This window comes from Narcine bancroftii, chromosome 8 (assembly GCF_036971445.1).
Source record: "Narcine bancroftii isolate sNarBan1 chromosome 8, sNarBan1.hap1, whole genome shotgun sequence".
Taxonomy (NCBI): Eukaryota; Metazoa; Chordata; class Chondrichthyes; order Torpediniformes; family Narcinidae; genus Narcine; species Narcine bancroftii.
Window position 1 is genome coordinate 170028779 of NC_091476.1, and position 15434 is coordinate 170044212.

Genomic DNA, 15434 nt, shown 5'->3' on the forward strand with positions numbered 1-15434 from the left:
AACAAGGACTGGATCCAAGGAAATCCAGTAGCTGCTGGCAAAGAAGCGAGCTGCCCACCAGGCTCACCTTGCAAAGCCATCCTGGCCAAAGAAGAAACGAGCCTTCCATCAGCGCAAACTCCGGGAGATCCAAAATGAGTGGTGGACTAGCCTCGCCAAACGAACCCAGCTCAGCGCGGACATTGGCGACTTCAGGGGTTTTTACGAGGCTCTAAGGGCTGTGTACGGCCCCTCACCCCAAGTCCAAAGCTCGCTGCGCAGCTCAAACGGCAAAGTCCTCCTCAGTGACAAGATGGTCAGACACTTCCAATCTCTTTTCAGTGCCAACCGCTCAGTCCAAGATTCCGCCCTGCTCCAGCTCCCTCAACAGCCCCTAAGGCTAGAGCTGGATGAGGTCCTCACCCGGGAAGAGACATATAAGGCAATTGAATAACTGAAAAGTGGCAAAGCAGCAGGTATGGATGGAATCCCCCCAGAGGTCTGGAAGACTGGCGGAAAAACTCTGCATGCCAAACTGCATGAGTTTTTCAAGCTCTGCTGGGACCAAGGTAAACTGCCTCAGGACCTTCGTGATGCCATCATCATCACCCTGTACAAAAACAAAGGCGAGAAATCAGACTGCACAAACTACAGGGGAATCACGCTGCTCTCCATTGCAGGCAAAATCTTCACTAGGATTCTCCTAAATAGAATAATACCTAGCGTCGCAGAAAATGTTCTCCCGGAATCACAGTGCGGCTTTCGCGTAAACAGAGGAACTAATGACATGGTATTTGCCCTCAGACAGCTCCAAGAAAAGTGCAGACAACAAAACAAAGGACTCTACATCACCTTTGTTGACCTCACCAAAGCCTTCGACACCGTGAGTAGGAAAGGGCTTTGGCAAATACTAGAGCGCCTCGGATGCCCCCCAAAGTTCCTCAACATGGTTATCCAACTGCACGAAAACCAACAAGGTCGGGTAAGATGCAGCAATGAGCTCTCTGAACCCTTCTCCATTTACAATGGCATGAAGCAAGGCTGCGTTCTCGCACCAACCCTCTTTTCAATCTTCTTCAGCATGATGCTGAAACAAGCCATGAAAAACCCCAACAATGAAGACGCTGTTTACATCCAGTACTGCACGGATGGCAGTCTCTTCAATCTGAGGCGCCTGCAAGCTCACACCAAGACACAAGAGCAACTTGTCCGTGGACTACTCTTTGCAGACGATGCCGCTTTAGTTGCCCATTCAGTGCCAGCTCTTCAGCGCTTGACGTCCTGTTTGTGGAAACTGCCAAAATGTTTGGCCTGGAAATCAGCCTGAAGAAAACTGAAGTCCTCCATCAGCCAGCTCCCCACCATGACTACCAGCCACCCCCCCCCCCCCCACATCTCCATCGGGCACACAAAACTCAAAACGGTCAACCAGTTTACCTATCTCGGCTGCACCATTTAATCGGATGCAAGGATCGACAACAAGATAGACAACAGACTCGCCAAGGCAAATAGCGCCTTTGAAAGAATATACAAAAGAGTCTGAAAAAACAACCAACTGAAAAACCTCATAAAGATTAGCGTATACAGAGCCGTTGTCATACCCACACTCCTGTTCGGCTCTGAATCATGGGTCCTCTACCGGCACCACCTACGGCTCCTAGAACGCTTCCACCAGCGTTGTCTCCACTCCATCCTCAACATTCATTGGAGCGACTTCATCTCTAACATCGAAGTACTCGAAATGGCAGAGGCTGACAGTATCGAATCCACACTGCTGAAGATCAAACTGCGCTGGGTAGGTCATGTCTCCAGAATGGAGGACCATCGCCTTCCCAAGATCGTGTGATATGGCGAGCTCTCCACTAGCCAGAGGTCTCCACGAGACAGAGGTGCACCAAAGAAGAGGTACAAGGACTGCCTAAAGAAAGCTCTTGGTTCCTGCCACACTGACCACCGCCAGAGGGCTGATATCGCCTCAAACCGTGCTTCTTGGCGCCTCACAGTTTGGCGGGCAGCAACCTCCTTTGAAGAAGACCGCAGAGCCCACCTCACTGACAAAAGGCAAAGGAGGAAAAACCCAACACCCAACCCCAACCAACCATTTTTCCCCTGCAGCCGCTGCAACCGTGTCTGCCTGTCCCGCATCGGACTTGTCAGCCACAAACGAGCCTTCAGCTGACGTGGACAGTACCCCTCCATAAATCTTCGTCCGCGAAGCCAAGCCAAAGTAAAAAACAAGTAACATAGGTAAAGTTATCACAAATTGTTCATCTTCAATGACACTAAGATAAAAAGAGAAAAGCCAGCGACCCTGGGTTGAATTTGGCACTGTTTGGACATTCTCCCTGTGTCTGTCAGGATTTCTCCAGCCACTCACCATTTAAAATGCACCAGTAGTTGTAGGTGAATTGAGTGGCACAGGCTCATGGGCCCAAAGGGCCTGTTCCTGTGCTGGAATGTCAAAATTTTAAATTGAAAATATAAAATTAATATTAAGTGAAAAAAGATGTGAACTGCTGACAATAATTCTCTGCGAGGAATGTGAGTAATTTTTTTTATATGATGGGAAGATTCTCTCCTGAGTTGAATGTATGGAATATTTTAAGTATGTGTGAAGATGATTTGTTTGGCTCAATTTACAAATTACCTTGCTTTCTGTAACAATATCTTTATGTTTCCAGGATTATTATTTTATTATTTTGCGGCAAGGTTGCTAAAGCTTCTGCTATTTGTATGTTTTATTTAATGTTGTTCCATAGAACCAGATTCTCGGGTCCAAATCAATTGGACTTTTATGTTAAACTGAACATTTAGAATGGTCCCACGTTGGTAGTCAAAGCATCGAGTTCAGTGACTTGGCATTGGTTTAGGAAGCAGTTGCCAGCTGGCAGTACTAAATGGTCCCCTTTGATTAGGTAAGATGGCAGGTGGAGTTTGCATGCCACCTTAACTTGTCAGATGTCCCTGCAGTAATGGAATTATGTACCATGGTTTACAAATCTTTATAAGAAGAAAAGTTTCAATTCATTTGTGTTCATTTAATAGGGAAGATAAATTGGTGAACATCAAAGATAGAAATTAATTGCTCAGTGAATTGCAGCTTGTGGAGTATCACGGTGTTATTGATCTCCAGAACAATTTTTTGTTATGTTTTAGCTAAGAGCTCAAACAACTCTTTGCAATTGAATTCCTGGAGGCAACTGTAAGGAATTGTTTCAATAGGATTACATGATTTTGGAGACATTGTCATAAAATGTGACAATTTCTATTTTTAATGTACATCCTGAAGTGAGGTGTTAATCTTACAATGGCTGTCTCACTTGTAAGGTTATTGCCAGTATTTGATTGCCATTTAGATAAAGCTGACTGCAATGACACAGAAACTCCAACCTCTTCAATACTTTTTTAAAAATCTCATTTAGAACAGTAGTTCTCAAGCTTTTTCTTTCAACTCACACACCACTTTAAGTATTCCCTATGCCATAGGTGCTCTGTGATTAGTAAGGGATTGCTTAAGTTGGGATGTGGGTGTAAAGAAAAAGATTGAAAACCACCATTTTAATCATACCTCATTGACTCGTTATGTGCACAATTTCGTAACTCCAAAGGAAATGGGCCATGACAATTTTTCTCAAGTAAAATATTTCAGTAACAATTGGGTCTAGAGCAATGATTCTCAACCTTCCCTTCCCACTCAAATACCACTTTAAGCAATCCCTTACTAATCACAGAGCACCGATGGCACAGGGATTACTTAAAGTGGGATGTGAATGGAAAGAAAAAGATGGAGAATCACTGATTTAGAAACTTATACATGTAGTGAACACAATCTCACTACTGATGTCAAAATTATCAAAAGGAAGATGTCATATTCTCCTCTCGTACCTTTGTTGTCGGTTCACCGTCATTATTTTGGTTAATCAAATGCCACCCTTTTCAATTCAGACCTTAATTAATGGAAAGAAATCAACACATGGAGAATATATTTATTCATTATTTTTTTTCCATCTTGCTATTCAAATATTAATAGATCAATTAATTACATAAGTAAAATGATTAACACGATGAGCCATTGATACTGTTTGCATTTGGGAGCCAAGTCTAATTTTAGATTGGTTAAAGAGATCTCAAATCTCATTTCATTTGAGAGAATTATGTATGATTGTTCAGTTCGCATCTCTGCTTCAGCTGAACTGAGTAACACAAGCCATTTTAATAATATTTCCACAGAGATACCAATGTCATATAAATGACCTGTTGATTGTCTTTGTGTAAAATTACCACAGTAAACAACCCAATTGGGGATTTGATGCACAGTGAAGCAAAAGTCCCACATCTGTTCCAAAATCCAACAGGTGTAAAAATGTTCTGTTGATTTTCAATAAGATTAAAGCATACAATCCAGTGCATTGTAAAACCAAGTGATACACACAATTGTCTAATGATACATTCAACTATGAGATTGAAGTATGCAAGAGTGTATCTAGCAATGTGGGAGTCTTGGAGCAGAATTTTAAAATAAATTAAATGTAGACATGAAGGCTAAAACAGGTCATTTTGACTCGCGAGTCAATGCTGCACATTTTACACCCAATTAACCTGCAGTCCCTGGTATGTTTTGAACGGTGGGAGGAAATGGGGGCCCCTGGCAAAAGCTCACACAGATACAGAGAATGTACAAGCTCCTTACAGGATTCGAACCCCGGTCCTGATTGCTGGAGCTGTAAAGGCATTGCGCTTAACGCTATACCAACTGTGCCACACTTATAATTTTAATTATATATCATTTTATTAGGGTTTACCTATTCTTCTAATTTATGTTTACTCATCATATAAATTATTAATTAAATAATCACATAAAGGTAGTCTAATCCTTTAATTAGGAGTAGGTAATGGAGATAGCCAGGGCAATGAATTGCTCCAGTTGTGGGATATGGGACATCTGGGAGAGCATAATTGTCCCTGATGATTACACCTGCAGAAGGTGCATCCAGCTGTAGCTCCTGACAAACCAAGTTAGGGAACTGGAGCTGGATGAACTCCAGATCATTCTGGAGGCAGAAATAGTGATGGAGAGGAGTTTCAGGGAGACTGTCACCCCCAAATGTCAGGGGGCAGGTAGCTGGGTGACTCTCAGGAGAGGGAAGGGGAATAGACAGAGAGTGCAGAGAATCCCTGTGGCCATTCCCATCTACAATAGGTATACCATTTTGGATATTGTTGGTGGAGATGACATACCAGGGATAAGTTGTAGTGGTCACGTCTCTGGCACTGAGACTGGACTCTCAACTCAGAAGGGAATGACGGAGAAGAAGAAACCAGTCATGATAGGTGATTCGATAGTTGGGAGACAGATAGGTGTTTCTCTGGGAGAGATCAAGAATCCTAGATGGCATGTTGCCTCCTTGGTGCCAGGGTCCGTGATATCTCTGATCGACTTCTCAGTATTCTCAGGTGGGAGGATGATCAGCTAGATGTTGTGGTACATGTAGAGACCAATGATGTGGGTAGGGAGGATGAGAAGGTCCTTCAAAGAGAGTTCAGGGAGTTAGGTGCAAAGTTGAAGGACGGGACCTCCAGGGTTGCAATCTCTGGATTGGTTCCCATGGCATATGCTAGTGAGGCTAGAAGTAGAAAGTTAATGCAGCCAAAATGTGGCTAATGGGATGGTGCAGGAGGGAGGGTTTCAGGGTTCTGGAATATTGGGCTCTGTTCCAGGGAAGGTGGAACTTGTTCCAATGGGATGGTTTGCACCTGAACTGGAGCGGGATTAACATTCTTGTGGGTAGGTTTAAACTAGATTTGCAGGGGGATGGGAATCAGAGAGTTAGAACAGATAATGAGATGGAAGAGAGTAAAGGTCATGCGAGGTCTTTGTGTGTGGTAGGTCATGTTTAATGAACCCTATAGAGATTTTTCAGGAGATTACCAAGAAAGTAGATGCAGGAATGACTGTGAATATTTTCTACATGTAGCTTAGTAAGGCCTTTGAGAAGGTCCCACATGGGTGATTAGTTCAGAAAGTTCAGACAGTAGGATTCTATTGAGAGGCTATAAGCTGGATTTGAAATTGTCTGAATGGGAGAAGATAGAGTGAGGTAGTGGACGATTGCTTCTCAGACTGGACGCCTGTGACTAGTGGTATGCCTCATGGATCAGTGCAGGGACCATTGTTGTTTGCTGTCTATATCAATGAGCTGGATGATAATGTGGTAAATTAGATCAGCAAATTTGCTGATGACACTAAGATTGGACGTGTTGTGGACAACGAGGAATGCTTTCATAGCTTCCAGAGGGATCTGGAAAAATGGGCCAGAAAATGCATACAAGTCTGATGTGTTGCACTTTGGAACGACAAACCAAGGTAGGATGTACACAGTAAATGGTAGTGTACTGAGGGGTGCGAAGGATCAAAGGGCTCTGTAAATACAGATACATAATTACCTGAAAGTGGGGTAAAAGGTAGACAGGGTTGTAAAGAAAGCGTTTGGCATCTTGGCCTTCATAAATCAAAGTTTTGAGTACAGTGGTTGGGATGTTATTCTGAGGTTGTACAAGATATTGGTGAGGCCAAATTGGAGAATTGTGTGCAATTCTGGTCGCCAAACTACTGGAAGGAGATATCAGTGTAATTAAGAGAGGGCAGAGAAAATTTACTGGAATGTTGCTGGGTCTTCAGGAGTTGAGTTGCAGGGAAAAATTAAACAGGTGGATATTTGATAGAAGTTTACAAAATTATGAGGTGTATAGGTGTATAGGTGTCAGTAGGTTCTTTCCACTTAGATTAGGAGAGATAAATGCAAGAGGACATGTCTTTACCTTTAGGTGGAACTTCTTTACTCAGAGAGTGGTGAGAGTGTGGAACGAGCTGCCGTATGACATGGTAAATGCGGGCTCACTCTTAATTTTGAATAGATACGTGGATGGGAGAGATCTGGATGGTTATGGAATGGGTGCAGGCCAGCGGGACTAGCGGAATGATATTTTGGCACAAAGCAGAAGGGCCGAGTGGCCTGTTTTTTGGGATACTAGTGTTCTTTGGCCCTACACATGCATTGGTGAGGGAATGAGCCAAGAAAAATCTCAAGGAGATTTCAATTTGCTCCCATTGGAATAGCTTTGTGATCAATTTCATCCTCTTATACAAGTGGAACCATAACACACTTTCCAATCGCTTTCCTGTGTGTTTCCTCGCACATCGCACATCACGCAAGTGCAAGAATCATCAAAGTTATGAGATAAAGACAGGGAGAATGAATGAGAACACAAGTACAAGAGTAGGCAAAATGTTGATTGGTGTTCCGAGTATCTGATGAAAATAAATTGAAATCTGTGGTTTATATAGTGCCTTTTAAGCAATATATTGAATCGTCTTGCAATATATTGAAATTTCACTGTTAAAATGTTGCTAATTTAATGTTATCTCTTGGAAAATTGCTAGCTTAAAAATGTACCACTATGATTTTCAAGTTATTCTCAACATTAAGGAATCTTTCAATTCACTATATTAGTTTGAATGGGGCACAGAAAACTAGACATTGTTGATGCAAAGGAAAGTCACAGGCCAATAATTGCCTTACATCTTAAGTTATGCACTGCCTGTAAAATTATTTATATGTGAGTGACCACGCTTTGGTACCCTTTCCCAGAGGTAGGAGGGAGAATAGATTGTGGGAGGGGCATGTGGAGTCCTTCACAATGTGTATGGCTTTCCACGAACAACGGACGTTATAAATGCCTATCATAGCAGAGAAAGAGACCCCAATAATCCCCTCAGCAGTCTTTACTCTCCGCTGCAGGGACTTGGGTTCTGGGTGCAGCAGGTAATGAAGAAGTCAAATGGAATGTTGTTCTTAATTGCCGAGAGACTGAATATCGGAGCAGGGAGGTTCTCCTGCAACTGTACAGGACGATGGTGAGACTGCACTTGGAGCATTGTGTGCAGTTATACGTTTCCTCACTTGAGAAGTGATAGAATGGTTTTGAACGTGTTGCAAAGGATGTTCACCATCTTGATTCCAGAATCAAAGGGTTATCTTATGAGTAGCCTGGGACTTTAGTCATTGGAATTTAGAATGATGAGGGGTGATCGTGCAAAGAAATATAAAAGGAAAGATGAGATAGTGGCAGGGAACTTGTTTCCATTGGCAGATGAGACTGAAATAAAGAAATGTAGTCTCAAGATTAAGGGGTGCATATTTAAGAGGGAGATAAGAAGGAACTGCTTCTCCTAGAAGTAGTGAATCTGTGGAATTTATCTGCCCAGGAAGCCGTAGAGGTTGCCTCAATTAATTTATTTAAGGCACAGGCAGACAGATTTTAGAAGAGGAGGAATTAAGGGTTATGATGAATAGGCAGGAAAGTTGAACTAAATTCCATGGGCAGATCACTATGATCTTACTGGATGGTGGAACAGGCTTGACGGTCGAAATGGCCTACTCCTGCACCTAATCCTTATGTTCCTATCAGATATCAACAACAGATTTCCTTTGTCATATTAAAGCCCTGGCAGTAATCCTAGTCTCAGCACCAGATGGATTGGTGTTTTCTGTACGGAGTCAGCACATTTTGTTAGTGATCCTGTGGGCATCCTCCAGGCTCTCTGGTTCCCTCCTGTATCTTAAAACAGCATTGATTGTGTGGTTAGATAGCTGTGTAAATTAAGCCTGCAGTAGGAAAATCAGGGAGTGTGTCAGGGTATGTTTGGAATGAAAGGTTACAAGGAAACAAGAGAGGGAATAGGTTTAGTTGGATTTCTTAGATTTGAAGGGTCTGACATCTGAAGAATAAGAGGTGATTCTATACTTATTGGAATAAATTCTGATAGAGATCAATAGATTTTTGTATTTTAAAGAAATCAAGGAATTACAGAATCGATGCGGGGAAAGCAACAATAAAATGAAACACCAATTCTGGTCTTATTCAAATACAAACTAGTCACCAAAGTCTGAATAGCCTGCTTCTCCTCCTACTTGGGTTGTGTTTTGGTGGTTTACAGTCAGAAACTTCCACCTGTTTTTGTTTTGTATTCATGGAGCTCAACATCAAATGAAAAAGCAATTGAAAGAAAATTAAACAACTTATGAAAGAAACTTATCAGTTCTTGGCAGAGTATATCCAAAACCTTGACTATGGAAATATCAAGTCCTCAGTTACCATGGCAGATTTATTAATAGGTGCCGTTGAAGTTCAGAATTCTTATAACTAATTATAACCCAATTCATACCTTTACAACTGAGATGTCACAATGTGGAGCAGATTCTTACATTGGTTGTAGCTCTGGAGGGTCTTACACAGCAGACAATATTGATCATTGCAGCTGAAAGAAAGCACTTAAGTATGCTTTTGATCGAAGGCGGCTGCACAGGGAACAAAAGAGACAACGTGGCTATTCATAACATTCAGCTTCCCTTCTTGTTCACAGGATCTCTTCGCCCTCGACTTAGATTCCTACCGCTACTGTGGGGTAAATATGACAGGATTCCGAATTTTAAACACAGAAAACATGCACGTTGCTTCAATTATTGAAAAGTGGTCCATGGAAAGGCTCCAGGCTCCCCCGAGTCCGGATTCTGGCTTACTCGATGGGATTATGACGGTACGATAGACTTCCAAATCAGCACTTTTTAAAAGATTCATAGACATAATGATAAAACTGAATTACATATTTTAATTTTGATGAGGAATTTTTCAAGAATAATGATCGAGGTGCCTCCTTCAGTATACCTCTCCTCCACATTGTAGAGCAAAAATTTAGTTTCATTGAAAACAATTAAAGGTCTATCCACGTTCTGTCTAGAGTGGTGTCAAGGCAGATCTAATATACAAAGTGTATTGATTTGATTGAAGCTTATTTGTAAAAAAATATCTTCAGCTTATTCACAAATAATTCCTATAATGTGTACATGAAAAAGTACTTGAGAAATAATACCTCACAATCTCTATTTCACTGTTTTGATATATTAATATAAATAGTTTAGAATATCTGTTCATTAAACCTTCAGGCTGAAGGTTTAATTGTTGGTTAGGTGAGGGGAAACTCTCTGGGGGCGGGGGGGGGGGGGTCTCCTGCTCTGTTGCAGGAACTGCCATTTGGATACATTAGTTTCTGTGTTTCCTTGAAAGGTTTCTCTTTCTTGCTTTTTTGATTACAATACTTTCCCAATTTCACAGGAAAGGTTTTCCCAGCAGCCCAATAGAAGCGGGTGAGGGGAAACTAAAGCAAAGAGATGAAGAGAGAAAAAAATGACAAACCAATAAAATAAAAAGTTTTTATTTTCCTTCCACGCTAGCTATTATAACAATTCATTCTCACAAATTGGGACAATATAGCAGTTTAAGTGACAGATTGGGAAGAGAGGGAATCATCCTTCAAATCTGAAGAGGTTTTCTTTTTTAACCTGCACTATACCAATTCCTTAAATACATGCCATAAGCTCAATGTATGGATGCAACTGGGAAATTAATTCCCAACTATTTTCATGGAGATAAACAATGTCATGGAAAATTATCCATTGAATAGCAGGAGAGAACAATCCAAGTGGCTACCATGGTAACAACCTCTTTTTGGAGAGCTGCATTTGGTGAACCAGATGGGGGAGAAATTGATTGGATAATTCAAGGTGTAATTCATGACTGAACTTGATTTTAGGTTCATCAAATCCTACCTTTCATTTCTGAAGATGATGTTCTGGTTGCAATGGTTGTGGTTGCATTTAGTTGTTGCCAAACCAGACAAGTTGGGCATTTTCAGACATGCTGGCCTTCATTCTTCCCACATTACATGAAAGGATATGTGTTTTGAACTGGAAGTTTCCTGAAACTACTTATGAACTCAGAAAACCAATAATAACCCTATACTGGAGACAAGTTAGAGAGCACTCTTATATTCTGGTTATTTCAAGCAACAAATTTTTAAAAAAAAGGTATGTCCTTAAAACACCAGAAATGCCCATAATATCTCCATCAGTACTGGAGCACCACAGGGCTTTGTTCTTAGCCCCCTGCTCTACTCAATTTACACCTATGACTGTGAAGCTTGGTAGGACAATAACACCATCTACAAATGTACCGATGATACCACAGTACTGAGTTATATAAAGGAAGGGGATGAGTTAACATACAGGATGGAGATTGAAAACTTGACTGAAAGGCACAGCAACAACAAAATTGCACTCAATGTCACCAAAACCAAGGAATTGATTGTTGACTTCAGGGGAGGAAAGCCAGAGGTGTACAATCCAGTAAATATTGGGGATCAGAAGTGGAGAGGGTAAGCAAATTTAAGTTCTTAAGGGTCACTAACTCGGAGGATCTTTCTTGGACCCAACACACCAATGGCATCATGAAAAAAAGCAAGTCTGTGCCTCTCCTTCCTCAGGAGTTTGCGGAGGTTTGGTATGACATCAGAAACCCGAGGTGTGGTGAAAAGTGTGCTGACTGGCTATGTCACAGTCTGGAAAGGGAACACCAGTATCCCTGAGCATAAAGCCCTCCAAAAGGTAGTGGACACAGCCCAGGACATCAAAGACAAAACCCTCCCCACCATTGAGTACATCTACAGGGAACACTGCCGTCAAAGGGCAGCAACAACCATCAAAGACCCACACCCCCAGCACATGCATGCTCTGTTCTCACTGCTGCCACAAGACTCACACCACCAGGTTCAGGAACAGCTGTTGCCCCTCCACCATTAGGCTCCTCTACACAAACTCAATGAGGAATTCATTTAGTTGTGCACTTTATTGATTTTCTTTTACTCTCCCTGTATTGCACAGTCAGTTTATTTACATCTGTTATCTGTTCACAGTTCTTTTATTTGTTTACATGTTTGCACTGTATACAGTTTATTTTTGCACTACCAATTAATAGTAATCTGCTGCACACACTGGAAAAAGGAATCTCAGGGTTGTATGTGATATCATGTATGTACTCTGATCATAAATCTGAAATCTGAATATTCAATATTTAATTAGTTTTGTTAACATACATACTCCTTTTCTCATTCACATATTATTTACAGAAAGCCCTCTAATAATATTGTGCATTTCACATTCTCACTATTTCCGAAAGTATTTTACAGTTAGAGGACATTCTCAGGGGCAGTATCTTTCCTGCTGCTATTAGACTCTTGAACAAACCTCTCAATGATATAAGACCATGTTCAGCGCTGCTTAACAAAACATTTCTCTTTTTAAAAAAAACATACCCTGAGCTTTTTATTTTGTGATGTTGTATCTTGACCTTCTACTGTTGCAAATGTATTCCCAAGATTTTTATTTTTATTCCTGCCCCACCTGTTGTACTTTGCATTGGTTGATTTGTCTGGATAGCGAACAAGACAAACTACTTCACTTTACACATGACAAGTCTGGTAACCACTTTGTGCACAATAATGCTCCACAACTACAAAATGATAGGCGAGGTTAGATTTCCTAACAACTCCACTGAGCCAAAATTGATATAATTAGGTAATTCCCTTGTCAGTAAAAGCTGGTGACCACAGTTCTTCAAGTGACAGAGATTGATTTAATGCATATCATACAAGACCAACTTTCCATCACCTCCCTGCACATTTCTGGAGAATTGTCTCTGCAGTACTTTGTTTTTCTTATTCCTTGCCAGATTGTTTATTGAGTAAGATGGGTTATTTTTTTTTTGCTTTGCAATACATAACCCCAACTCCAATTTATTGGCTGGGAGTGTTAGCCATGCCTTTTGTACTGGCCATGGTCTTATTACAAGTTGTGAATGAGATGCAGTGTGTGTTTGACAAAGACTACCTAGTGAATCATCCGAAATATTATGTCAATCATAGCTATGAGCTTAGTTTCTGAAGGTGACAATAACACTATCTTAATTTTCCACTCCACAGTTGGATTGGATTACTATTCACCATTGACAATAATCAGTCCTAGTGATATTTGAAAGCTATTGTAGAATTATAACTCAGATCGTAAGTTAACTTGCAGTAAATTGGGCAGTGGATGAAGTGTTGAGTAATGTGAGGTGAGCTCCAAACTCCTATGCTGGGACCGGAAACACCTTCATTTCCAGTCCACACCAAAACTCTGCTGTTGAAGCAGATTATTTTCAGACTCAGCATCCTATGTGATTCAAGGCTGAGGTTACGATTCCTTTTCTTCTCTATCATAGAGCCCCTTGATTTCGATCTCTGGAATATTGGTGGCCAACTTTAATCCAGCTGTTCCTAAAACTCTCACACCTGGCTTTCTTATCTCAGCCTCGGCTGTCCTAATGACAACCTCTCCCCATACAGTATGTAACGCTCTGTTGCCCATATTTGTTCCTGCATTTTTTCCCTTTTCTATTAACATATTATGTACTGCTACCTAATACCACACACTAAAAATTATGAATCCTTGGTTTTCTCTTTCAAGTCCTCTGTTCCCTCCTTCAGTCATCTTGTCTCTGTTGTTCCTCAGGTTCCAGTCTCCTGTTCCCTTCCTTTGTCAGTCATGCCTTCATTATCTCAGCTCCTAACCTGGAAATACAGCCTTACCGTCATGGTTGGAGAAACGATTTATGCAATGCCTTTACAGTCCCAGGAATTGGGACCAGGGTTAGGATCCTGCGCTCACTGTAAGGAATTTTTACGTTGTCCCCTTGTCCACATGGGTTTTCCCCTGGGACTCGAGTTTCTTCCCACCGTTTGAAATGGTGTAGGTTAATTGGGTGGCATGGTCTTGTGAGCTGAAATGACCTGTAAACGCACTGTATGTCTAAATTTTAAAAAAAAGATATAATTGTGGGCCCAGTTGCCTTGAAGGAATTGCTCAAAATCTTCGTTTCAACCATGTTCTCGATGGAGCGTATCATACTGACAGATGACTGGCAGTTGCAAAAGGAAATCTTGGTGGCTATTCATGATTTCACATGTCTTGGACTTCTGCCCACAGACTGCAAAGGATGGAGTCCAAAGTGAACTGCAGTTGAGATGACAGCATGTCTGCTTATTCCTTAAAGAAGGGCTCGGGTCTGAAACATCAACAATATATCTTTGTCTCCTATGAATGCTGAAAGACCAGTTAGCATTTCGGTGTGTTTTGCTACAATCGCAGGATCTGCAGACATTTGTGTTTCACTTATGAGGGCAAGACTGCTAATCATCTCCACTCAGCCCAGTGGTGTACACTAAAGAGCTGGAGAGCGGGTTTGGATGCACTTTGCATGGACTTCTTATCTTCACACATGGGAACCAGAAATGAATCATAGCCCCATTCATATGAGTTGATATTAGAGGGGATAAACAGAATTTAACTTAATATATTTCAATATTCTTAATTACAGATTCATAATTTAATGTTTCAAAATATTTTTTGTGTTCTATCTATCAACAACCTTTTAAAGTATTTAAATCCATTAGAAAAGGTTTTGAATATTGTAGAACTATTTTTAAAAAATTGTTAAAGCGCCATCAACACCCAGCAAACTGTAAAGGCATCTTGGAGAGAGGGCCATATGATATGTTGGATGAGACCTATCCCTCACTCAGAGTTAGTTCTGCCTCACACAATTTTTAGGGAGCTACTACTTTTTAGTAGTTTGTTTTGGGGACTGTTAGTTTTTTTTTCTTTTTTTTGAATATTTACATAAGGGGTGGTTAGAATATTAAGGGAATTAAAGGGGAGCATTATTTTATAGTAGTGAAATATATTATTAGATTAAGATATGTCTAATTTGAATTTTGTAACTTTTAATGTTCGGGGTTTGAATAACCCAATTAAGCGGAAACGAGTTTTGGCCTATGTTAAAAAAAATGAAAGTTGACATTACTTTTTTGCAAGAAATACATTTGACTGAAAAAGAACATTTGAAATTGAAGAGAGAGTGGGTTGATCATGTGTTTTCTTCTTCTTTTAATTCCAAAGCAAAGGGTGTAGCGATTTTAATTCATGATCTCACAAATTTTCATGATTTTAAATTTATTCCATCTGCCAACTCTTTTTTTGTCATTTAAGAAAGAGCTGGATAAGTATATGGATGGGAGGGGGATGGAGGGATATGGGCAGAGTAAGTGGGATTAGAGGAAGGTACTTGGATCAGTGCGGACTAGAAGGGCCAAATTGGCCTGTTTCCGTGCTGTAATTGTTATATGTCTATATGTTATATGTCTATAACTCCCATTGGATCTAGAGCATTAATTCATTCAGCCCTCTCAATCCATGCAGCAGGGTGTCTAGGATGTGTGGGCCAAATATTTCTTTCTCTGGCTTGGCATTCAACTTTGCATGATCTTTCCTGATTTGTTTATCTCTATTTGAGTTCCGAAGTAAATACAAGTTCCCAATGTTGACTCTGGACAGGAGCCAGTTTGAAGGAGTCAACTAGCTTTAGAAATGTGAGTAAATTATTGAACTGCCAAATAAGAACTTCAAAAAGATGATAATCTTTTAAGAATCAATGTATTAAATCATTCAAACAGGTCACCTTTT

The 15434-nt window shown here is 40.8% G+C and overlaps 1 protein-coding gene across 1 annotated transcript in view; it reads left to right on the forward strand.

Moving 5' to 3' along the window:
• LOC138741567 (glutamate receptor ionotropic, kainate 3-like) overlaps positions 1–15434 on the forward strand; it is a 480058-nt gene that overhangs the window by 207477 nt on the left and 257147 nt on the right. Inside the window, exon 6 of the mRNA XM_069895823.1 lies at positions 9404–9577. Within this exon, the coding sequence (XP_069751924.1) occupies positions 9404–9577 (174 nt within the window). The remainder of the gene's footprint in view (positions 1–9403; positions 9578–15434) is intronic.